General features: G+C 46.0%; 2 protein-coding genes across 3 annotated transcripts in view; both read right to left on the reverse strand.

The window, feature by feature from the left end:
• Window positions 1-1,248: 1,248 nt before the first annotated feature.
• On the reverse strand, window positions 1,249-8,087 carry CRYGN (crystallin gamma N). Its single transcript, XM_052693182.1, has 4 exons — window positions 6,616-8,087; window positions 5,435-5,683; window positions 4,932-5,077; window positions 1,249-1,478 (listed from the first exon to the last, which is right to left on the reverse strand). Exons 1-4 carry the CDS (start codon window positions 6,889-6,891, stop codon window positions 1,343-1,345), a joined length of 807 nt encoding a protein of 268 aa, XP_052549142.1. The 5' UTR covers window positions 6,892-8,087; the 3' UTR covers window positions 1,249-1,342.
• A 101-nt stretch (window positions 8,088-8,188) lies between these two features.
• RHEB (Ras homolog, mTORC1 binding) overlaps window positions 8,189-25,127 on the reverse strand; it is a 32,015-nt gene continuing 15,076 nt past the window's right edge. The window contains exons 3-9 of one of the 2 annotated variants that reach the window (XR_008209012.1): window positions 20,653-20,720; window positions 17,709-17,791; window positions 13,831-13,887; window positions 13,683-13,730; window positions 13,109-13,190; window positions 10,378-10,678; window positions 8,189-8,733 (exon numbers count right to left, since the gene is read on the reverse strand). Coding sequence is in view for 1 of the 2 variants with exons in the window: in XM_052693181.1 (XP_052549141.1) it covers window positions 8,641-8,733; window positions 13,109-13,190; window positions 13,683-13,730; window positions 13,831-13,887; window positions 17,709-17,791; window positions 20,653-20,720 (431 nt within the window). In the remaining variant the exon portion in view is untranslated. The remainder of the gene's footprint in view (window positions 8,734-10,377; window positions 10,679-13,108; window positions 13,191-13,682; window positions 13,731-13,830; window positions 13,888-17,708; window positions 17,792-20,652; window positions 20,721-25,127) is intronic. The other variant, XM_052693181.1, reaches the window with a different exon arrangement.

Raw genomic sequence — 25,127 nt, forward strand, 5'->3', positions numbered from 1 at the left:
CCTCCTTTAAAGCTACTCACAGCTCAATGCCTGCCTTTCTTTGGGACTACATTTGTGCTTATTTTTAACAGATTACTGTCCAGAAGGTCACAGCAGAGAGCAGTGCACGTGGCTGAATATTAACTTTATAGAGTGCATTGAATTCAGGAGCAGATCAGAGTCTCCGTGAAGCAAAAGCAATGCTAATCCTGGAAGAACTCTTAAAATCTTTCATAAGCTGCATTTAATTAAAAGAAAATGAACTACGCAAGAGTTGATGCATGAATTGTACATTTGTGCATCCCACTCAATGAATGAATAATTTCCCTGCCTTCTTTCCTGACCCAGAAATGCTTTGCAATCCATTAAGGATGCTTAAATATTGTTACAACTCCAGCAGACCACGTATCACCAGGAGCTACCCAGGGCATGGCCATTGAAGGGAACCTACACCCAGGAGGGGAGTAAACTCTTCAGAAGGGCTGACAATAGCAGGACTAGGGGAAATGGATCCAAGTTGAAGGAGGGAAGATTTAGGTTGGATGTTAGGGGAAGTTCTTCACAAGGAGAGTAGTTAGGCCCTGGAATGGGCTGCCCAGGGAGGTTGTGGATGCCCCGTCCTTGGACGTGTTTAAGGCCAGGTTGGATGGGGTCCTGGGCAACCTGATCTAAATGTGGATGTTTGGTGGCCCTGCTAGGCAGGGGGGTTGGAACTACATGATCCTTGAGGTCCCTTCCAACCCGGATGATTCTGTGATTGTGTGATTGCAGCCCACAGGGCTTCAGAGTCAGCCAAAGGGCTTTTGAGTCATAGGATCTCCGTAGAATCACAGCATGGTTTGGTTGGAAGGGACTTTAAAGGTCATCCAGTTCCATCCCCCTGCCATGGGCTGGCTGCCCTCCACCAGCTCAGGCTTCCCAGGGCTCCAACCCGGCCCTGAGCACCTCCAGGGATGGGGCACCTACAGCTCTCTGGGCAGCAGTGCCAGTGCATCCCTACCTGCAATGAGAAGAATTCCTTCCTAATGCCCATCTCAGGCTGGGAGGGCTGTTGGGAGCTTTCCCAGGTCTTTTTCTCACCATCAGCTACGGGAGAAGATGTGTCCCATCACTCCCTATGAATCATTGCACCATAGAAAAGCAAAATCACAGCACATAACCTTAGAAACACTGAGCATATCCATTCCCTCCTGAACTCATGCAATCGACGGAAACAAATTTACTCAGAGCCAAAATTTGATGTTGAACAGTTTATTCCACGGGTCAGTGAGTTGAAGGAGTGACGCCCAGCCCAGCAGCCCAGCAGCCCAGCAGCCCAGCAGCCCAGCAGCCCAGCAGCCCAGCTCCAATGGGCTGGTCTCAGCTAGAAGTAGTTGATGACCCTCCGGACGGACTGGACGTTTGCACTGAAGCCCTGCCATGCTCGGAAGTTGCTGAACTCGCCCCGCTCCACCACATACATGCGGCCACGATAGTTGGGCTCCTCGTAAAGCACCCACCTGAGCAAGAAGGAAAGATTAATGGTGTTCCCACGGCTGGGTGATGCCAGCCCCAAAGCCCAGAGCAGAGGCTTCCCCTTTCATGTCGCTGTAAGGATGGTGTGGTTATGGTGGGACGTGACCTTGCTGATCTTCACAACACGCAACAAAACAAATCCACAGCACTGGTGGCAGAGCAGTGGAACAGACTGCCCAGGAAAGCTGTGGAGTCTCCATCTCTGGAGATATTCAAGACCTGCCTGAGATGCTTTCCTGTGTAACCTACTGTAGGAAACCTGCTTTAGTGAGGAGTTGGACAGGAGGATCTGCAGAGGTCCCTTCCAACCCCTATGATTCTGTGGCTCTGTGATTCTATGATTTGGTAGCACTACAGAGGGATCTGAGTCCCCTCAGCCCCATTCTGGACTAAAAGCAGAACTGTCCTTGCTGCAACACATGAAACGCATTTTACCTCCTAGAAGTGAGTCTTTAGTCAGGAGGGGAACCATACCTTTATCTGCAGTTAATACATCCTCTTTTTTCCAGCAATTCTCAGCAACCCTTCTGATATTTCCTAGCAGGCACAGATTTGGGTTCTGTTTTATTCCCCTTATCTCTTATCTCAGCAGCTCATGTTGTTGCTCTTCTCTCTCTTCACCTTAATATGCACTGTGCCATGGTCTCAGTGCAGCAACAGCCATCAGCTCTGTCCTCTGTTCACATCTCACCAGGCTTTGCCATTGCTCTGACACTTTCACATTCAGGTTTCACTGCTGAACTTTTCATCTCTGCCTTGTTCTTCTCTCCTCAAATCAGAGATCACAGTTACTCGCCCCACCTATGGGCTTAGCAATGACAGCAGAGCACGACTTTAATCTCCCAAATTATCCCAAATCAGTTGGTTTTTGTGGCCCATCTCTCACCCGACATCCAGCAGTGACAATTTGGTTAGGACCTACTGCTTGTGGGAGGAATTCCTTTAAGCACAGCACGGGGCAGTGACTGCTGCAGGGTCAGCCAACAGCTGGCGAGTTCAGAGCAGCCTGACCCAGAGCAAAAAGCTGCATCTGTAGGAAAAACATTCATTTGTAAAGCCAACCACTGTAATACAAAAGCTGGGAGCATTCAGCCGAGCCACCCCAAGGACTGCTGGGTGTGTTTGGGCTGATGTGCACTATTGGGATGCCTCCAGGTGGATCTCAGCTCCATCTGTCTGCACAGCACCGGCTGCCTGCCTGATCCCACTGCGCTGCTGGCACCGCTGCGGTCTGCAAGCATGCAGCATTGCCAAAGAGTGCTTGGCCAAACAGCTGGCTCTGGGGTGTTTCCTACAAATGAACAAGCTCGTCCTCCAGTACTTTTTGCAGCCAGTTTCTGTCCAAAAGGAGATGACAAAGCCATGCGCAGGCTTTCCTCCAGGCTCGCTTCACGGCGCTGCTCACACAGCTGTAGGGCAGGGTGCCCCAGATCTCCGTGCCCTCGTCGTGTATCCCAATGTGCGCTCTTGGAGAGGTTGCTGAGCTCTTCACGTTAATTAAGAGTGATGTATAACATCATTATCCTCCTCTGAACACACCCCAGCCTTGTGCATAATGCACACATGGATTTCTTCGTTTTCTACCCCATCCCATCAACTCATTTCTCTGCGTATGGAACGGAATCATAGGCCAAGTTCGAAGGGACCCGTCAGGATCGCTTGTTCCTCCACCCAGGGGAAGGCTGTGAAAAAAAGGGAGCACAAAGAACACCAGAAAGATGGGACTGAGGCATATTGGTCACACAAGGTGACGAGTGAGGACTTGTGTGCTTACTTAGCCCTTCCTTTATTTCATAGCATCGCAGAATCATTCGAGTTGGAAGGGATCTTTCAAGGTCATCTGCTCCAGCTCCCCTGCAATGAACAAGGACAGCACCAGCCCTTCTGCTGCAGAAGGGCCATCATCATGGTGGGATGTGCTGTGTTGGTTCATCTGGTGACGGATCCTGAGGAAAGCTGGATGGCCAAAGACAGTTCCCATTGAGCAGGTGCAGCTAAAGGGACAGGGACACCTCAGAACTGCCCCACAACAGCACTTCCATTTGAGAACTGCTTCCACGGCTTCATCAGCACCATTTCTGTCTGCTTGTCCTCAATCCCAAAAGAAAAGCCCTATGACATGCAATGCCAAAGGCATAGAAAGCCTTCAAAAAGTCCCATCACGTGAACATAAGCAGGCAAACACCTACACTCACATGCGAAGGAAAGAAAGCTTTGTGGCCCTTATTGGAAGGAGGGGGAAATCAATCTGAAAAATTCAAGCGCTTGAAAGTTTCTGGGCTGCATCCCAATTTCTCCGACTCCGGTCTCTGCTACAGGGACATGAATGGTGAATCATTGGTCCCAAAGCTCTCATGGGCTCTTGGCTTTATGGCACCGGTCCTCCACATGGTGCAGGGCCCCTGCTGGGCTCTGGCTGCTCTTCCCTCCAGAGCTCCTGGTGGTAACAAACCAACGCTGTGAGTGGGCAATGAAGACATCTGCTGTTCCAGAACCGTGGAACTGTGGCCCTGAGGGACCTGTGGTTATCGGGCATGGTGGGATGGAGTGGGAGTTGGTGATCTCAGGGTCTTTTCCAGCCATAAGGATTCTGTGATTCTATGATTCTAAGCGTGGTTGGTTGGTTTTTTTCTTTTTCTTCTTTTTATGAAATGGAAAGGTCTTCTGTTGAATCAAAACAAGCTCCACAGCACACCCAGTGTCAGGATGTTGCAGTCTTGGAGTGCAGCACAGTTCTTCCTGTTCTGCAATGCCCAGCATCACGTGAGATGTGCAAATACAGCAAGACAGGCGAAATGTAACGGCACTGGGGCACTCTGCCACCCAACAGCTGGAGCAAGGCAGAGCTGCTGCCCTGCAGAAGTATTTGGGAATTCCGTGGGGCAGAAGGATGGGGCAATACATCCACAACGCAGCTTCACAAGGCACCAAAGTCTCCACAGGGGGATCCCAGCATCCCACCTCCTCACCACAGCAGCTGCTGTTGTCTTTAAGAAAAAGGATTTAACGTGAGGGCGAGGTGTTGCTGCCTCACATTTGCTGTCCAAGGAGGAGGTTTCTGGTGTCACGGGAAGCCCTGGGGAAGCCACTTAGAAAGCGAAAGCCCTGACTGCAGTGCCCAGCAGGTTTCACATGGGTTTTAAAGAGGTGTTTGGAAAACAAACACAAGGAAATGTGAAAGGAAAAGAGAAAAAGGGAAAGGATGGGCCGAGTGTTGGGTTGCAAGCCCCTTGGATGCATCCCCAAGTTCGTGCAGCTTGTGCTTAGCTTCTACCCTCCTGAAATCATACCCTATGATTTCATACCCATACTAGAGCTGCTCTCATTCCGCCCTCAGCATCAGAAGCACCAAAATCCCCGGTGCTTCTGACCACAGCCTTGACCAAGCTTGTAGGCTCCCCAGTTCCCATTAGCTGTAGCACACTGTGGGTACTCACGCGCCATCACCGTACACCCTGACGGCGTTGACGTGGGGCTGCTCCCAGCCCCGGCCCTGCAGACAAGAGCAGTCCTCAGTGAGCTCCATGCTGCGGCCTCCAAAGCAGCTCCCTTCAAACAGCTGGATGCGGTAGTGCTGCCCGTGCTGGGGACAACGGCGCCGAGTCAGTAACAACACCAAAAATAAAAGCCACAGAGAATTACACCCCCCAGAGCACTCGCTGATATCCCCTGGGGAAATGAGAAGGCGTGAGGAGCTGCAGGCTGAGCGCTCGGGGCGCATCCCATAGCAGAGGGATCAGCACCAGGAGACCTGTGTGCTGCAACCCAGCTGAACAGCCCTCAATCCAACCCTGGCACCCCCTGGGATGCACGCTCCCGTCCCCCCACGAGCAACCCCTGCCTCTAAAAAACCACTGCAATAACCCCGTTCCCATCAGTGCCGTTGTGTTTTACGCCCGGATTCGTATCTCCACCCCCTGGGGCAATCAGAGCTGCTCACCATGCCCACAGGTCTGCAGGAGCCCATGCGGTCGCCGCGGCCGTTCCAGCGCTGCCAGTGCGGGTACTCGCCGTGCTCCAGCACGAACTGCTGCCCGTGCAGCTCAGGGTGGTCAAAGCAGACCCAGGCCCCGCTCTGCACGCGGATGGAGTTGACACGGTTGGGGAAACCTCGCTGCTGGAAGCTGCTGCAGGTGCTGCACACCTCCAGCTTCCTGCCTGAGAAGCATTTCCCTTCGTAGAAAGTGATCTGGGGTGGGGAGGAGAGGGGGATGGAGGTGAGGATCTCAGTTGCAAGCCAACGGGAACCTCTCACCACTGCCTCATTTTGGGGTCAGCTTGGTTTTCGGTCTCTTTCCTAGCATGCAACCATCCTCTCACAAGCATTCTGGTGAGGCATTGGCACAGGTTGCACAGAGAGGTGGTGGGTGCCCCATCCTTGGAGACACTCGAGGTCAGGCTGGACGGGACTCTGAACACCTGATGGAGCTGTGGGTGTCCGTGTTCACTACAGGGGGGTTTGACCAAATGGCCTTTAAGAGTCCCCTCCAACTCAAATCATTCTATGGTTTCCAACACGAAGATTCAAACACAAAGCCCTGCTCCCAAATGCACTCCCATCCCCACACCCTCCCCATCCCTGCTGTACTGAATCTGCACCTGAGTGGAACATCACCCAACCCTCACCCCACTGCAGCCCGTCCCAGCCTGAGGCCATACTTACTTTTCCTGAGTACTGAGACATTTCCTGATGGCTGCTCTCCAGGACTGTAAATCAGAAGCTGACCCAACCCCACAGCACGCGAGGCTGCCCCGCTATATATGGGCCAGGCAGTGGGGCTGCTGCCACGGGGCTTTTGGGACAAAGCAGTGGGAGCTGGGGCTTTGCACAGCTGTGCTTAGTTGGCAGAATGGAGCCCAGGGCTGCTGAGCACAGGGTTTTGACTGGGGACAGGCAGTGAAACAATAGATTTGCTTGGCAGGGTTTTGGATGATTAGTGGTGCACATTTGCTGCTTCTTTTGGAAGGATTTCTTTTTAACATCATTATTTGGAACAGAGACAGCAATAAGAAGGCAGACTGGCAGCCTCAAAGCCCACCCAGTTACCATCCCTGCCGTGGGCTGCCTGCCCATCACCACCTCGGGCTGCCCAGGGCCCCATCCAACCTGGCCCTGAGCACCTCCAGGGATGGGGCACCCACAGCTCTCTGGGCAGCAATGCCAGCATTGCTGATGCTCAGTCGTGTGTTCCATTCCATTCTCATGGATTGAAGACACCTCTGCAAGGGTCTCTGCCTCTCCCCAGCTGTGAGAGAGAGAGATGCTGACCTCATTAAGAAGAGGTTGTGAGGTTTACCCAGCATTAGCAGCACGCTCAGAGGATGAGCAGTGCTGATTGCATAAGGACTAATTAGACCCTGCTGATTTCTCCTTGCAAAGCCAGAGCCCAGTGGCATTAATTAGCAGCATGAGCCCAGCAGGTCCTCGTGGATCAGTGCCTGCAGCACCTGCACGGGGCACAGTGACACAGGTGGGATCTCAGCCAACCCAGAGAACTTGCCATTTCCTTCCTGATTTCCCTTACAAGCTGTGCATCACTTAGCACAGCTCTTGGGAACCCCTGGTGGGATGAAGGCAGCTGCCACACAGTGCTCCCTGAATTCCAGGCAAGCTAGACAGAGTTCTTGCTTCTATATACATAACACTGGGCTACCAAGAGCACCAACCCATTTAGGGCTCTCATATTGAAGAGCCAAACCCACGGAACACTCAGTAAGCACAGAGGAGTGAGGCTATCCAGGATCCTCACTGCTGGAAGGTGCCTTCCACACACCTTGGGTTCCACTGAAGGTCAGGTTCTGAATCCTGAAAGTAAAGTTTTTCTACAAACGCTAATTGTTCAGACAATTAACAGCCTGAGGACAACCCACAGAGATGAGCCTTGTCACATCTGCAGCATTTAGCACAGACTGAAAACCGAAAGCCAAGTCTAGCTGCAGAACCACTGCAAGTATCCCTTCTATTTTATTCCTGCCAAGAATTAAAACTTTTCAATGGACTCAAATGTATGAGAAAACATTTAATAAACAATTAATAAAATAAAGTATAATATAAATAAAAAACAATTTAATAAACCTCTCCCTAAATCAGCATCTTCTACACAAAGTAGGCCAACTGCACTTGTTTTTCCTCAAATACCAAGTTCAAGTAGCTTGCCTCCAGACTGAAGAAGCTGCCCAAGACAGCTGGGAACAGGCCTTGGTGAAAGGCCAGGTGCTGGGAGTCCACATTCGCTGGATGCATGAGTACAGAAATGCATGATAAGCAACTCACATCTATTTGTTCGACGTGCAATTTATTTTAAACAACAGTTTTGTTTTCTTAGCAAGTTTAACTTGGCCAAATCCATTCCAACCTGAGTGCACAGCTGCATGTCAGCCTGTTCCTTGGAACAGATGCGTGCCCTCCAGCCTGCAGCTCTCACGGTCACACAGAGGAACAAGCAGTGCTGTTTGACAAAATCCAGCTGCTCCTTCCACACCTTGCCCTGACACCCTCACAAAGGTGTCCCTTGCATCTCCTTTCTATAACCAGCACAAAATCCAGCTGAGTTATCCAGGCACCTTGGAATTCCAGCAGTACAAGTGGTTGGGATTTCCTCCTAAGCCACTGCACGCTCCTCTTAAGGCCAACAGGTGAACACCTCACACAGAAACTGGCATGGGGCAACCACCACAAAGTTAAGGAGAACACGAAGGTTTGCAGCTATTTTATTTACAAGTATACATTTAACACAAAGAAACACTGATATCCAAGCCTAGTTAATAGTAGTGTAACAATATGCATCATTTTGATGATTATTCTAACCAACAAACTACACTGAAAAATTAATGCCAGTAAAATTCTTGGTCATAATATTAAGAAATACAATATATAAATTGAAAATATGATTGCTTAAAATTTGAAAATGGAAGTGAAGCCATTTGCACAGGAGTCAGAGTTTAACATAATCTGAAGGGAAAGGCTCCAAACCAACTGTGTATCTCTCAGGTTAACAGAAGAAAAAAAAAACCCACAAAATTAAAAAATTAAAAAAAAAAAAGAAAAAAAAAAAAAAAGAAGCATAGTTTATCCTTGAAGATAAAGGGCAGTTTTGCTTCTTCAGGTAGAATGTATTCCCATTGTTTTCAGGCTTTGCAGTGGAATTACATTACTGAGCATGAAGACTTCCCTTGTGAAGCTGCCCCATCGATTTTTTCTGCCTCCAAAATTATCCTCTTAAAAACATCAACGGCGGTCTGCAAAGAGAGAGCACACGGTGAGCAGCAGGCAGGGCCAACAGGCAGCAGCACTCAGCACTTTCACCCCCTGCACCAACACAGAATGCACCCCTGCACAGGAAGCAGCAGGTGCTGTTAGGCTCGGAGTCGCCTGCTGACGACGGCCCTCCACAATCCAAACAGGACCTGCAGGACGAGGCTCATCTGCCCTGTGCAGCACAGTGCAAATGGGCAAATGAGATGGAAGGCAAAGCATGGGCAGGACCACAGCTGCCAGCAAACTGCTTCCACTAATGAAGAGTCGCCCTTAGTCACAAATAGGTGGTATGCTGATTGACAAATAGGTGATGTACTGATTTACAAGTACGCTGTACTGATATTTCATTGCTTACAGCTGACATTTTAATGCACCAAGTCTTTCTATTCCTGCTTGAAAGCACCTACTATAAAAACCCACGCTTTATTCCAACAACCAAGCAGCTATATATTCACTGTCAAAGCCACGCTGCTGGGAACACTGAGATGTAGGAGTTCACAGGGCTGCTAATTCATTTCACAGAGAACATACATTCAGTGAGAAGCTTTAATCAGTGCCCTGCAGTTAACCCGTAGGAACTTGTAATTCAGCCCAAATATGCTGAAGGATTTTAGAATGAGCTTTTAAGCGACGCAGGAAACTGTTTTGCAACAAGGAATAAAGAACGCAGCCAGACTTTGTATGCATCTGTCTGCATATGGTGCAGTTACAGGATGTGGGTCACATCTAGCCTACAGAAAGCCATCTGCCTCCCTTCTACCTCCTTCCCTTGAGGAAGTGAAAGAGATGCCAGGCAAGGCAATGGGTGCTGCTGTGTGCGAGGCACCAGGAGGCTCAGTGCTCCTGCACACACACCCGCGGATGCCGAAGGAACAGAGCCCAGGAGGTGCACAAATGGGAAGGTCTGAAGCCCTAAACCCAGCCCACAGCTGCTGCTCAGCTCCGTGCTGCTTTCCAAGCACAACTGCTTGGTGATTTTGGAGAGGAAATTCTCTGCTGCTGCTACTGGTTGTTCTTGGCACAGAGCTGGGCAAAGGAACTCGAACAATAGTCAGGTAAGGAAGAGCATTTTCCCTCCCCCCAAATGCTCTCCCAGGGAAATCACTCCCAAATCCCTGAGGGAGGAGAGGGGGGGGAAGACTCTGAGCCCCTCTCAGCATCCTCACTCACTGCACCTTTCAGGCTTGGATATGAAACTACTCTTGAAAAAGCAGCAACGTCCCAGAACTCATTTTCAGGAGAGTTGTTTTGGTGAGCAGTGGATTTTTTAAATTGTTTTTTTATTTTTACTACTTCCTTCCCCCTTCTAAAATAAACCCTTCTAATGAATTCTGTGTAAGTGGATGGGCACATGAATGCTCATTACTCTCTGCCTTCAAGCAGGTTTAGGGACCAATCTGGGTTCTGGCTGTATTTCACACCATTAGCAATTTACTGTGCTGGGATTAAAGACAAAGCACTGCGCTGTGGCTTAGGGGAACGAAGCAACAAATTCCCCAAGAAAAGCCTGAATGAAGCTCCTGAAGTTAACCTCATAGATACACAGCACCTCAACACATCCAGAAATCAAGCAGCTTGAAAAAACACAACAAGCACATCTAGGGCCCAGAGAAGGGATTTAATACCTGAACTCAGCTCCAGGTCAGAGCTCAGAAAGATGCGATCCTGCGTGCCTCGCATTTTGCTTACAAGATACACGATGTCCTTAAACACTTCCAGCTTGAAGTTGACTTTTAGAATGAACCCAAAAAAGCCCCGAAATACCCCAAATTCTTCTTGTAGGAAGCATTCACCCAATCTGGCCGATGATCTCCAACCAAGACTTAGTTTAACCTGCATCTTTTCCTGGGCCCAGAATTGCCCTCTCAAAGTCCCAGGTGCCCAGTATGATGCACAAGCTCCAAAGCCTTAGCAGGCCACCAAAATCTAGAAGAGAGGACACAAAGCCTAAAGGAGATCAGACACGAGGTACCCTTACCAGCCTCTACCACTTACCCTCATGTCAGCTTAGATCTCCTAATAGATGGGAAGTAGGAGAGCCAAAGCCATGCCATTTCATCAGTATGGTGTCTTCTGACAACTCCCAGCAGAACAGGCCTGGTTGGATTAAGTTCATCTGCACAACCATTTGAGCTGCCTGCTGCAGCAGGGATTTGTTCCTAGGACTCCTACAGATGCTCCAAATAGTTTTTGGGTTTTTTTGGGCAAAGCAGGAAGGGAGATGAGTCAATGCTTTCCCACCTCCTTTCACAGAGAGAGAGAGAAGCCTCTGCTAGAACTTCTAACAGGGAATGCCTCCTCTCCTTTTAGAGTTTAATTGAATTCCTTGCTAAGAGCTGCTATAAAGGACAGACCAAGTAGGTCAAACTGGAATCAGCCTACAGTCTCTCTGTAGGCTGCCCCACGTACCAAACCAATTTCAGACCAGCACACCACAGACTGTCATACTCCAGCTCCACATCTACCAAAAGCAGATTGATTTCAGAGACGAGACTTCTTTTATCCCTAGAACCTCACAGCTTCAGGCCTTATACCTTATACAAGCTCAATCATCCACCTCCTTCAGCAACTGTCTGCAGGAACATGAAGAGAGCTGCCCCCCTCTGGGCTCCATTATGCTTTCTCACATACATCCCACACATCCATGGAGCCCATCAGATGCCCACAAAGCAACACACCACCTCCTGAACATCTCAGGTCAGCCAGTTTCCAGGTGCATTACACACAAGACATGACCATACTGCTGTACTGTAATGTCCACAGCAAGGAGGAGTTCTACCCCAGCACCAGTTGCCCATACGAATTTCAGCTAGCAGCTAACTTAATGCAGATACTCTGAGACCAAGGGACAGACACAAATACATGGCAGTCAATGGGACTTTGTTAACACAGCAATTTAATATGCAAGGCATGCCAAGCATCATATAAAGCTTGTAGCTTCTTTGCATAAATATACACAGCTTTCCTTTTTTTCTTTGAACCAAGACAATACACAATACAAACTTCACAAGAGTTATTAGTAAGATATTCTCTAAGATATGAATTACTACACTGTTACACACTGTGAACCACGTCCAAAAAAAGGACAAACAATGGCTCTGCCTATTCCAGAAGTACTGAGTTGTTTGAAAATAGCTAATCTCATTCTTTTAACTGCTTTATTCCTCAGGCTGGCAGTTTAGTTTCTGCAGGTAGGTATGCATCTGAGGCTCTCCAGAAGTAAAGATACTAAGAAACTGCATGCTTTCATCACAGCCCGTTCTGACACGGTTAGTGCAACTCTTAGCCAGAAACAGAAGTACTTAGAAACTAATTCCATACGTGGAGAAAAAAAACTGCAAGTTTCCCTCCAGGGAAAATCCAACCTTACCCAAGTGTCTGCTACCAGCAGAGCCACAAGTTATCAGTCAGCAGCTGCTTGCTTCACAGCTGAAAAGTGGGAAAAGAAAGGCTGCTCATGCAGGTGCTGCCCTAGCTATGGGACTGCCCTTCTGACTGCTGCTGAGAACACCTAAGGATGTATTAGATTAAATAGGAGGTAATGTAAGCACTTGTGCATAAGGACAGATTTCTTAAACACAGCCTGCCAGTGCCCCTGTGATCCCACCATACATCCACATCTGCAAGAAGCAACAGTACTGACTTTGGCAAGACCAACAACAATAAAAAAGCAACACAAAATAAGTTAGAGAGGCTGGCACCTTCAACCTATAGTAGCTTTTAATTACTTCAAGCTCAAACCAGTAGGTTCTTGTAGCTTAAATACTCAAGTGTAGGGCATCAAATCAGTGACAAAGCGTTATGATAAGTCACAAGGACAAGTTCAAATGCCAGAATATATTGAGAAGGTGTTTTGAAGGAAGTTAAAGCAACTTCACTACATCTGTAACACATCAGTATCTGCCTGCCTCTGCTCTGGTCAAACATTTTTCTCCTTAGTTCTGTGCCCATACAACTATCATTCCCCCCACCAGACAGACCAGCTCCTGCCTAAAACATGAGGTTCATTCCCTTACACCAACTCACCCCCATGAAGCAGCAAAGATCTCTATTCAAGGTCACTACAGCAGATCACAGGCCCTGCTCCACACACAGCAGAGGTGCAAGTTTGAGTTTGCCACCAACTGTTTTGTTTTGTTCAGCAAAGCTCAACTTTCAGTTCTCCATTCCTGTTAACTTATGGTTGCATCAAAAAGCACATACATGTAAACCTGAATGCAGACACCCAGTTTGTTTCCAGCCATCTACACAAGCTATCTGGACAGGACGTGCAGATATTTAGCTTCCTTTATTAAGTGAAACTACGAGACATTCCACAGCACTGCTATTCAAATAAGTGAATCTTAAATCTGTTACCTGATTTTCTTTAGCAGAAGATTCCAAGAAAGCTGCATTCCAGGATTCTGCTAAAGCTTTCCCTTCTTCATAGCTGATCACCCTGGCAAAAGAGAGGAAAGCATGTTTCTTTGTAATTCACATAAGGACTGAAGCTTCAGGAACGTCCCCACAGTACTGAAGCACTGAAGGCAGTTATGACATTTTGAAAGGCCAAACAATTGCTATTCCTTGCTGTCAAACTCACTGCTGGGCCAGGCACAACTTCTGTGTGACCCAGAAGAAAGCAATTGTCCCAAACACTGACTTGTCTGCCTAAGCTGCAGCATCATCTCACGTCTTAAAGTGGTAAAAAAGACACTTCCTTACTTGTCTTGAAAGAAATGTTCAGCTACTTTTTTTGGAAGCTTTTAGCAAGAATCAACATTACAACAGAAGCTGCTAGCACACATTCTGGACAAAATTCCCTGCTGGTACCTTTGTTGTAATCTATATTTTGATTTTAGCGATGGAAAGCCAAGAACAAAACTGGCCATGGCAGCCACAGGAATGCTGGCTGCTGCCCTGCATTTCCCACATACTGGAGTTCACATACCGTTCCATATGCAGGTCTTTTTTATTTCCAACCAGCATAATGGGTATTCTGTGAAAGAAAGTTCAGAACTTCAGAATAGTTATAGTATACTGAACAAAGTATTAGCAACATGCCTGCAGTGAAATGAGATGAAAGTGTCACTACTTACTGGACTTTTCCCACCATATCCAATAACTTGCCATGGATAACTTTTATCACTTCAAAACTGCAAAATAAAGGGATGAAGTCACACGTGCACTCCAATGCTTATCCTTAATACCCAATCAATACACAAGCAATTAAATGCATATGTAGATTGCTGTGTTAAAAATTACGTATAGTGACAGAACTACAAAGATGCTGAAGTGTTACTGGTTTGCGTACAACAGACAAAACGGTCCCAGAGGCAGCAGCAAACAGGACTTTGCACATCCTTCCAGCCCACCCAGTTCTGATGCTTGCAGAAATAAACAACGTTACCCAGGACAGGTGCAGCTAACACACAAAAAGCCCCCTTCTCCCCCCCCCGCCCCCCGAATCTGGTTTGCATTCACAGTAAGAGATTCAGCTACTAGAGCCCGACACACCTGGATGGACATGTCAAATTGAAGCAGAATTTCAAAGGAACAGCATTCAATTAAGCACAATCCAACAAGAAGGAATACATAACTTTTAATAGATCTTGACTCATACAGAATTCTTTGAATTTTGTTTTGGCATTTTGTGAAAACCAAGAGAAGGCCGAGTTCTAATTTCTTTACGATAGTGAGGAACCTGATGTGCAAGACAGCAGCAAAGCAGTGGTTGTTGAGGCACCTGACAGCTCACCTGCTGCCCACGTGATGTCTGCATGACTGGAGATAAGGAAAAGCACTGCACAACACTGTGAGGCCTGAAACCCCACGTCTGACACTTACCACTAGAGAACAAGCTATCAACAGAGTGAAAGAGCAGATGCTGTGCTCTTCTGATTACACTGGAAAAAAGATGCAGGTGCATGAAGTGCACACCTGAGCTTTAAGAGAGGTGAAGGTTCACAGACCCAACACACGGCTACACAAGAAAGGGGTTCTCACTTCTGTGCTTAAATTAGAATTGAAGCTCTCACAAATGGGGCAGCACTCCAATGTACATCCAAGCTCTGGTTCTCAAGGAACTGGTGTCTGAAAGCACTACTCAGGCTGTTGGGACTCCTTAGAGCTTCTCACTTCTGAGCAACAAACAGTACTGTGGTTCAGAAGGATTTTGTGTCAAGGAGGTCTGTTTGCATTACTTCAGCAACAGTTTTACAGACTGAGCAAAACTCAACTTCCATGCAGAGCTAACAGATTTAGTATATCCTGTATAGTATATCCAGAAATTAATTGTGTACAAAAAGAACTCAGTCCAGCACATCTTGCTGTTACTGATTCAAATACAATAGTACAGAATACAGTAAATGTGGAATCAATGGAAGGAATTAAGGGCTATGAAAAACTTATGCTGAAAAGGTGTAAGAGAAATTCTGGGCTTGAGAACTGGTCTTGGACTTTCAGCAGACTATCTCAGAAGTAAGAGTCAAATGGTGTTGAGCTGTGACCAAGTGCAGAGGCAACACTACAGAGATATTCAGATGACCCTGAAAACTGAAGGAGAAATCATTCGAAGTAATTCTGGTACAGACCACAGGACTGTTTCTCAGCCTGAAGCAAGAGGAGAGATGTAGCATATTAGCCACAGGATGACTGAGTCACCAATGTAACACAATCACTTTGTTTCTGCTACTCGGTAAGCTGCTGCCAGTGTAGCCAGAAAAACACTGCACCACTGCACAGCACAGTGCATGCCCTCACCTGTGGTTCCATCTTGTGCTGCTCAGTTCTCAGTTTCTGCTCATCTAGAGCTCAATTTTTAGCAAAATAGACCAAGGATTAACAGCTGATCTTTATTAATAGATCAAGGTGAAAACCAAAGGGAAGGCTATTTGAATTCCCACGATTCTGGCACAGAAACAAGTTGGCAAGAACTATCCAGAATGAAACTGGACTGACTGGATCAATTTAATTAATTTGGAAAGCTTTCTCAAACTGGAAGGAGCAAAGGCACAAATCAGAACCCTTATCAACAAATCCCACCCCCCTCCAAAAAAGAAAACAAAACACCAAACCAACGTCACACCAAGTCATGAAACACCAAGAGGTCTGCAGACCACAAGAGGTCCTTTCCAGTTCTGTTAAGCAAACAGGGTTACAGGAAAGCAGTGTGAAACACAACCTGAAGGATTACCAGCTGTGCTATACAAGATCATGGAACATAGCATGATACAAATTTGGAATTTAATTAAGCTGAACTAGAGCAAAAGCCTTCCAGTAACCTTGCAGCTGAGAGTCTGGGAATATTACAAATGTAGGGCATCAGCTTTCACTCGAGCCCCATTATAAACTTCCCAGTGGAGATCAGCAGGGAAGAAAATAATTTTAAGAGGACATTTCTATTTAGTTTGATGTCAAAGCTCCCACTCAGTTGGATCAGCACTGCGATCGATACCACGCTTCCACAGAAACTGAGACACGTGCTTCCTGGGAAAGACATCTGAGTTACCAGAGCACAGTGGAAGATCTTTACTGCTGCCTTAACACCATCTTGATACTGAACTTAGATAAGAAACTGAACAAGAAAGGATCATCAATAGTCTGAAATTTCAAACAAAAAAAAGCAAGAATTGGGATTAAGTTGATCAAGATTCAAATATTGAACAACGTGAATTTCTTCTTAGGACTGGGAATACTACTCCAACTTTATACAGGTCACTCAGCACCAACAACAGATCTCTGATTAAGGGAAGGAGAAAAAAAGAAGGAAAAAAAAGTAGTTTCTTAAGACACACATGAAAGCCTCACATCTGCTGCAGTTCCCCCAAAACACACGTGCTTTCTGTTCACTACTTCAAAACTACTGACAAAAACCAAGAATGAAGAACTCCAAGAATGAAGAACTGAAAATCTGCTCAACATTGAAGAGCTCAGAAGCAGCTAAAATTGACGACCAGATCACATCCACTTTCTGAGAAGTACAGAAGAGCCAACAAGAAAGCTGTTTCACCTGCAGTTTGTGAAGTTTACTGAAAGACACTCAAGATGACTTTTTCCTGCTTTAGAGGAAAAGACATGGAGCGCTTCAGCGCTTGCCAAAAGCTGGTCAGCTTGCAAGTGAAGCAGTGCTTTTCTTCTATCTGAAGTGAAAGGCTTCAGGTCTTAACATCATTTTCAACAAATGAGAAAATAAAAGAGGATTATTTTGGCTGAAGATGCTGTACAGTATTAGGAAACTAAGAGTGATTCAAAGTTAACCTGCACTTAAATCAAGTAGACCAAAGTGAAAGGATAAAATAACAGAAGTTGACAATACCTTAAAAAAGGTTGAGACACTTCTAAGTGCTTCTCCAGCTATGATGGAGCCTGTCCTCATGTGACAACTGACTATAGTTAGCAGTGAGGACTAGACAGAAACCCTGGAAAAATCTCAAAGAAGAGATTTGCTGTAGCATAGCAAGACTGAACCTACAGGCCAGAAGTCTCATATTGCTGCTTATGTCAAAGTTTTTGATGGTTAACCAGAGTGAGTCAGGATGGGAAACCAAAGGAGTCTCAGTACTGCAACAAGCTGCTAGGCTGAGGGAAGATGAACACCTAGCTTGGCTCTTCACACAAACATGCAGTGCCCTTGTGGTTCGTGCTGGACTCCATCTTTGCCTCTTATGCTACAGCACAAAGCCTGCTTGTTCCTGGGACCAGTCTGTGTGCTTTCACTTACACTCAATCACTGGAGCTCAGCACTGCCCCATTTCTCACACAAGTACCTCCTGCTTCGGTCTGCAAAGTGCTAGGGCCATTTGGATGCGAGGGGAAAATTCTAAAAAAGCCATTCTTTTGTATTTCAATTACATTTCTAAAGCTAAGAGACTGAAGGGATTACACATACGTAAAGAAAAATAAAGCAGAGGCAGGAGCTGAGCTGAGATGTATATGGCTAAAACGTGAAGCAGGAGAACACAACAGACTTTGTTACCTTTTTATTGACGTGACTGAATAAACAAGAATGTAGCCATTGATGTCTATGGAGTATGTCTGAGGAAATATGGAGTATTCATCCTGTAGAAGGAATATTGCAATTGCATTATTTATTGCCAATGCTGAGAGCTGGATACTAGCACATCAGCAGCAGCCATTGGTTACATCTGTAGAATATTTTTGTGTAATTCTAAGAATTAGGTTCATCATAATGCCTGGTGTGGAATCTTTACCCAATTAAGAGAAAGCAAAGCAAGCTTGGGGCACCAGCTAAGTTAGCCTGTTAGTCTGTATACTCTACAACTTAATCTACAGCTTTTTCTCTTTATTCCCTCTAAGACTGCAGATCAGCTAAAGCTATCCCCAATCCTCTTACACTGCTCAGTTATCAGTTTACCCTAGCACAAAGCATCCACTCTGTCCTACCACTAATCAGCAGTTACACCTCTTACCTTGCTAGTGATACATTTCCATCAAATCCCAAATTTCAGCAGCTGCAGACAGGATCTAGCAGTTCCACATTTCAAAAGGCACTGACCACAACTAACTTACTTACGGGGTCTGTTAGGCAGCTGTGGCACACCAAACTAACTAATGCTCATCACAGATGCAAGAACTGTAGGCATTAGCTGCTTTATGGCTACCAGAAGTTTGCATTGTATGGCAGTTGTTTAATAAAAAATAAAAAAGCACCAAAGCAATACCACCACCAGCACTGAGCAATGTGAAAAACAAACCCAGGCAATAAATCTCTAAATTTACAATGCCTGTAAAAATGCAAATGAACAACTCAGTAACTGAAACAGATTGACAGAATGCAGAAAACACAATGCTCATACTAAGAATTTCATGTTAAACACTGAAATAGAAACATTCTAATAGAAGTTCCCAGGTAACATTTGCATTTTGACAAGAGCCATACCTCTTACTGTACGAGCTCTCCATTTTTCAAGCTTGTGTTTCTTAGGATGTTAATTTTAGCTGAAGATTCATAACCTCCCTGTATATTGTCATGACTGAACAGATGGAGCGGTGCAATCATGCAGCTTAAATCTAGACAGCTAACAGAAAGCAACTTCCTTAATAGGCAAATGCCAAAAAAACCCCACAACCTTTCATAAATCAACTTCCCAGATTCTGCCAAAAAAGTTTGAAAGAACGACACTTGCACACGATGCCCTTATTTGCCTTTAATGCTACACACTGAGGGCAGCCCTCCCCCACCTCTGCTTAAATGCCAAGCTGCCCTCTCTGCTGGCTGTGTAATCCCAGTGTCAACACAGAGAGATGTGAGCTGGCCTGCAAGTAAAACAGGTGAAAGTGCAGCTCTGCAGTTATTTGCCTTGATCTGCAATTACTGAGGATTGCCACAGTTTGAATTCAGGCTCAGATAAGATTTGTTGTTGCATCCTGTCCTGAGGTCCCACAGTGAGCCTCCTCTTAACTCCACCATGTAAACCTGAACATGTAACTGTGAGAGGTAGAGGCACAAGACAGAAAACAAGTACCAAGAAAACTATTTTTTAGCTTGTCAGGAAAGGAAAAAAAAAAAAAGACCATTAAGCTTCCTGGAACTCGGGGATCAAATTGAGAGCTTTGCTAAGTGACAAAATGAGCAGAGCTGTAATTTTTCACACTATAGCCAAGTTTTCAAGTGCACGACATAAATCTGCAATATAATCTTTGCTATACTGCATACGCAAGGATGCTCTATGAATCATTAAGCAAGGCTGAACTGAGAGAAATTTATTCAAACCACACCTTCCATAACCCAACATTATCTCTCCCTCTAACCCATGTGAGCCACAACTCAAAGTTCAAGTCATTCACAGAAGAATCAAGGCTGGAAATGACCAGACTGGGAAAAATACTAGCTGTGCAATTCTATTTAATTTCAATTTCCCAAGCAACGTATTTATGACCCCAGTATGTGTGGTCAATGCTGTTACTAAACTCTCTGACTGATCACTTGTGGATCTAGTGCTGCTGATTAGCACCACAAGCTGACAGCATGTAATTATGGCACACAGTTATTCTTACATCATGTAGCTCTCTTTGAAAGTGATCAAACAGTCCTAGAAGGTCACAGCCCTGAATACTCTTCCAGCTATGAGCAAATGTCCTGCAGCTTTCATGCCTAAAGCATTGCCTGTGTACTGTACTGGCTGCTTAACACTAACAGTTTGGGAAAACCCAAAGGCACGATACCAGAAGTCACTCGGAAAGTAAGAGCATGCAAACAGGAAGATGGTAAGGGACTTAGCAGTCCCTTTTTTAATCATAGCCCTTCAAGAGACAGAGCACTCCTGTGTATGGAGCACACACTCACCTGCAGGTCCTGCCAAGCATCCCTGTGTAATTAGCACCTCTATTTTATGAAGCCACTGATCATGCCACAGACATTTGTTTACCATCTCCTTCTGCATTCCCCCTCATTACACTCAGAAGCATGCATGAACCTTCACTTACTTAGCAATGTAAACAAACTGCAGGAGTTTCTTTGCAGCCTGCTGAGCGCTGCCCATGCGTGCTGCTGTCTACTCTGCCTGACTATTGCATGAACACAAACCAAGGTGCTGGAGCACAGAAACTAAAGAAAGGCAAGAAAAACTTCTGCGCGGCTTACTGAATTGGCATTTTCCAATTAATGAAGACTACCAGACCATAAGTATCACGCAGATTACTTAAGAACTTTGATACACTGAAGGGAGCTCTTTCTTTGCTTTTTTAGGCATGTGTACTTTAAGCACTAGCTACTGTTTCAATTTCAATAGAAAAAGTTACACAAACACTACATAAACACTGTTGGGGGAACAAAATAAAGTGGAATCATTGAAATTGAGCTTCAGCTTTGAAGACATGGTCACAATCAGGGTAGCTCTTCCCAAGCTCCAACGTCTGTTGTGTTAACTCCAAAGATGCAAAGGGAGAAAGGTACTTACCTGGCCAGCAGTGTCAACCAGCTGAAGGTGATATTCTTGGCCATTTACAGTGATCAGTTTCGTAAAAGCTAGAATAAAAAACAGCAGGTACACATTTCAGAATGATGAACAAAGAAAAGACCAGAAGTCACTCATCTCTGCCACTGCTAGCTGACGGGTTAAGAACACATCAGTTACAGGCTTTAAACTAGAAGGCTGCATCAGGTTGCTGTGCTTTTAACTCAGTTGCTGTAGGTATTGAAACTTAGAAATTGACTTTAAAATCTCAAATTTCAGAAGATTCTTACAAAATGTTTTGGTTTTTTTTCCTTTAGAGCTGCTTAGAAACAAAGAGTAGAAAGGCTCTACTGCTACACATCATTTCAAAGAGACTTGCAGGCATCTGTAATTTGTGGTTAACATGAGACACAAATGCAATTAACATTAAAGCTAACTCTGAACTTCACACAGGTTATTTCCCCCAGTTTCCAAGCAGTTTAGCGAGATCGATTTCCTGGATACCAATACCACGAGGTGAATGATCTGGATTTACAAAAACCTCTTTGGGGCTAAGATACACACACAAGCTAACTGAAGAACATGCTAAACCTAAATAATGAGAATTTAGCTGAAGCTCCCCACAGTACTTGCACATTCGCCGCAGCTACCAGTCTGTTCAGTCCTTAGTCAGGAAGTACATTTGGTTCCTACGAGATGAGAACTGCTGCTCTTCCCAGGGTTTATGAAATGCCAACACACTGCAAGCTGAGGAACCTTTCTCAGTGTCTGCATTATGCAACTGCAAAAGCAAACTGTGTCAGAGCTCGTGGAGCACAACGTGCTGCTGAGTACCACGCATACCAACCAGAGCACGCAAGCTGAGCTCCAGGGCTTCATGTTGCCCTCAGCCTGACATCACGGGGCAGCACACACATATTGGTTACGTGTGCGTTGTATACAGGTGAAGGCAGTTTTCCCAGCTGCTAATGGTCAGAGGAAGTCATTTCGTTCCTCACGATGATTACTGGGGAAACAGCCAGCAGTGCAGTGCTGTGCTGACCACAGAATGTTCATCCTCAAGCTGCAGCAGAGCTGACTCCTCTCCATCCAGCTGTGCAGTCCTCCTCCATCCAGCTGTGCCAGCTAGCTTCTGCTCACACCTCCTGACTCTTGCACAGCGTCTCCTTGAAGCTGAGCTCCACCAGCTTTCCTCCTGCCCCCAGTGCTTGCTGCTCTGTCACACCTCCACAACATATTACCTCAAGTCACTGGGCTAGCCCCACATTGAAGACAGCCAAAACTCTTGGATTCAGCCTGCCTAAGTCACTCAAAGCATGCTCATGAAAAGGAGCAACTGAAACACAACAAAGCCACATTTTGCTGTTTGGAACAGGCTGCCCAGGGAGGTGGGGGAGTCGCTGTCCTTGAAGGTATTCCAAAACCATGGAGATGTGGCACTGTGGGCACAGGCCAGCAGTTGAACATGGTGATCTTAGCATGTCTTTTCCAACCTTAATGATTTTAATGATTCTGTAAGGCAAGTGTCTACACGCACAGCACAGAGCAGCCACGCAGCTTCCATTACAGTAGCAACACGAGCAGTGCGAATGAAGCTTCACAGAGAGCTCCTACCAACCATACCCCACCTGTCCCAGCACTGCAGCTGTGTTAGCACCTGTGCCTGCACACTGCAGTCAGCGAGCTGCTGGCACCACGGCACAAGGTTGCAGGGTGATGAAGCAAGAAAGCACAATAGCTTTTTGACTGATTTTTTGTTGAACAGATGTTAACATGCAGGGCTGCTGTATCAGTGCTTCAAACATGAAGAAGACACAGTGCATTACAGGTGCCAGGGCACAGCACCCTCCAGACTCCCAACAACTCCCATCCACATCAAAGCACTCTGCAATCAAAGTAGGTACAAGAGCATCATGAAGTTAATATTTAAAAAGGGACAGGGACAGATGGCAGCTCTTCTAGAAGCCCAGAATAGACCAAGCAGAAACACCATCACCATTGGTACCATGCAATGGGTGGCACAGCAGGGAAGGGAAGCTGTGGGGCAGTTACTGCAGGCTGGGCAAGGAGCTGCCAGCTCAAAGCAGGGACTCCCAGCACCACGAAAGCCTCCTCCTTTGGCACAAACCCACTGTGATGCAGTTGTAATTGCACAGCACAGCCCCAGCAGCTGCTACAGCCAAGAAGCAGTGTGACTTGCACAGCAACTCCATGGGCTGCTGACTACTGCTTGCCTAAGATCAGTTATTTCACTGACACAAACATGAATGAGAAGATTTGCAAATGCTGCTCAAATGGCAGCTGTTGTGAAAACAAGCCACTGTGCTAAGGACTCAGAGCCAGGCACACAAACACAGACCTTCAGATCAACAGCGCTGTTGAACAGAGATAGGGGAGCAGTATAAAACCTTTCCCAGAGCTACTGAATGGTAAATATAACCTCCTCATAAGGGCACATCAGTTACTACCTTCTGCAACCCTTTCTGACTGTCTTCAGTCCAAGTCAATGCCTATCACCAGGACAGCTTTTGCAGCAGGTGTGTAACACAGCAGAGCTACAGCCCCTTGCCCAGCCCTGGAGAACACTGCTCAGCAGCAGCTTCCAAGCACAATGCTGTCACCCTTGCAAGGCTTCATGCACATGGCAGCTGAGCCTTAAGGATGCCTTTAGGCTACCACGTGAGCCTACATGCATTGCCTTCACAACCACTGGCATGCCTTCAGCCTCCTTCCTTTTCTAACACCCTTTTAACGACAACTGTACCAAAAAATACTGGAGCTGTGTGCACATTCTTGTTTTCTATTCCTTCTGACTTGAGTTCCAAATTAAGATTCTTGGCTGATCCCAGTTTAAGAGTTCCAAATTCCTCTGTTTTTCCACAAAGAGCTGAGAAAGTCTGTGTCCATCCAGCTCAGTGTCCATACAGGCTCCTTCCATGCGCTCCTGCTCTGCAATGGCTTTGCTTCTCTTGCCACCATTTCCCAAGTGATTGTCCCACTGGTTTCTCCACCCTGCTGCCTCGCTAACAGCCACCCATCACAGCGTCACTCTTGTTAGGACATTAGGAAGAGGAAATTCTACTTTGTTAAGCAATTAACTCACCATCACTGCTGCCACAAAATGCTATGAGTTACCCTTCCTGATGCACAAGTTTACTGGAAGCAACTGAATTCAACGTGCTTATTAGCTTAGATAAACTAACTTTTCTGGTTCTAATGTAATGGAAGCAAAGGAAAATGCAGCACTGAAGAAGTGCTGACTTTTCTGTACATTGAGTGAAACCTGATGCAGCTCATTTTCCCTGTGCCCCTTCCAAAGAAGGTAGAGGTTTTTTCCACTGGAAAACAAAGCCACTAGAATACTCAGTCACATCCTTTTAGTTCAAGACTTACATTTTACACTTGTTCCTAAGAAAAAGCTTAGCTATAGTTTCCTTCCTATGCAATTTAAATTTAATTTTAAACTCCATTTTTCATGCAAGTTACAATATTTGAAGACAAAAACTGCAGACTAAGTTACCATTGGTACTGCAGTTTTCCAGCCATTTATCAGTGCTGATAATATTTTGATGATTTGTCAGTTGCAATTTTCTGGAGATAAAACAGAGCTTACACAGGCCAGGCCATCCTTTAGCCTATACTTAAAAAATAAGTGCTGTACCACTAGAGCACACCCAATCCCTACATGGAAGTTAGAAGTATGACAGCCCACTTTAAACCACTGCAGAAAGTCCTGGATGCCCAGGATGTGGCTCTGGTCTGGTGGTTGGTGACCCTGCACACAGGGGGCTGAAACCAGATGATCTTCGAGGTCCCTTTCAACCCAGGCCATTCTATCATTCTATGAAAAATGCAGCATTCTCAACAGACTCTTCTACAGGAACCTGGATTCTTGAACCCCCTTTGGCATCATTAACCAGATTCAAAATCACAAGTGAGTAAAACACTAAAAGTTGGTTACACTGATTGTGTCTCACAACTCTGGACAGGCTCAAAAGCATATAGCTGGAGATGTCAAAAGACTTGACCCATCAAGAGTCTGCATTCATAAAAAGCACATAAAAGAAATGAAGAAAGACCATTCAGAAGAATGGTTTTTTACTAGGCTTCCTGCTATTTTGATCCCCAGGGCATATCTTCTAGGTCTCACCCCTACTCCCCAGCAACAAATCTCCTGATAGAAGAAGGGCCCTTCAGTTCTACCTTTCAGAAAGCAACTTTCTCCAGCTATGCCACAGATCACAAGGCTTCCAGCAAAATAATAATGCTGCTTGTTTTCCATACAAAGGAGTCACACAAAATGATGACATTTTCAAGATGCCCCCTGCTCAGTTTTCATGGCCACAACACACTTCATATTAAGTGAGCAGTGCCAAGTAAGAGCCAAATACGTGCAGAATTCACCTACAAATGAATCATCCATCCACACATAATGAAACCCAGTGGAAAAACATAGACTAACCAAAACCAGGTAGAAA

This window comes from Tympanuchus pallidicinctus, unplaced genomic scaffold (assembly GCF_026119805.1).
Source record: "Tympanuchus pallidicinctus isolate F22 unplaced genomic scaffold, pur_lepc_1.0 scaffold3, whole genome shotgun sequence".
Classification (NCBI taxonomy): domain Eukaryota; kingdom Metazoa; phylum Chordata; class Aves; order Galliformes; family Phasianidae; genus Tympanuchus; species Tympanuchus pallidicinctus.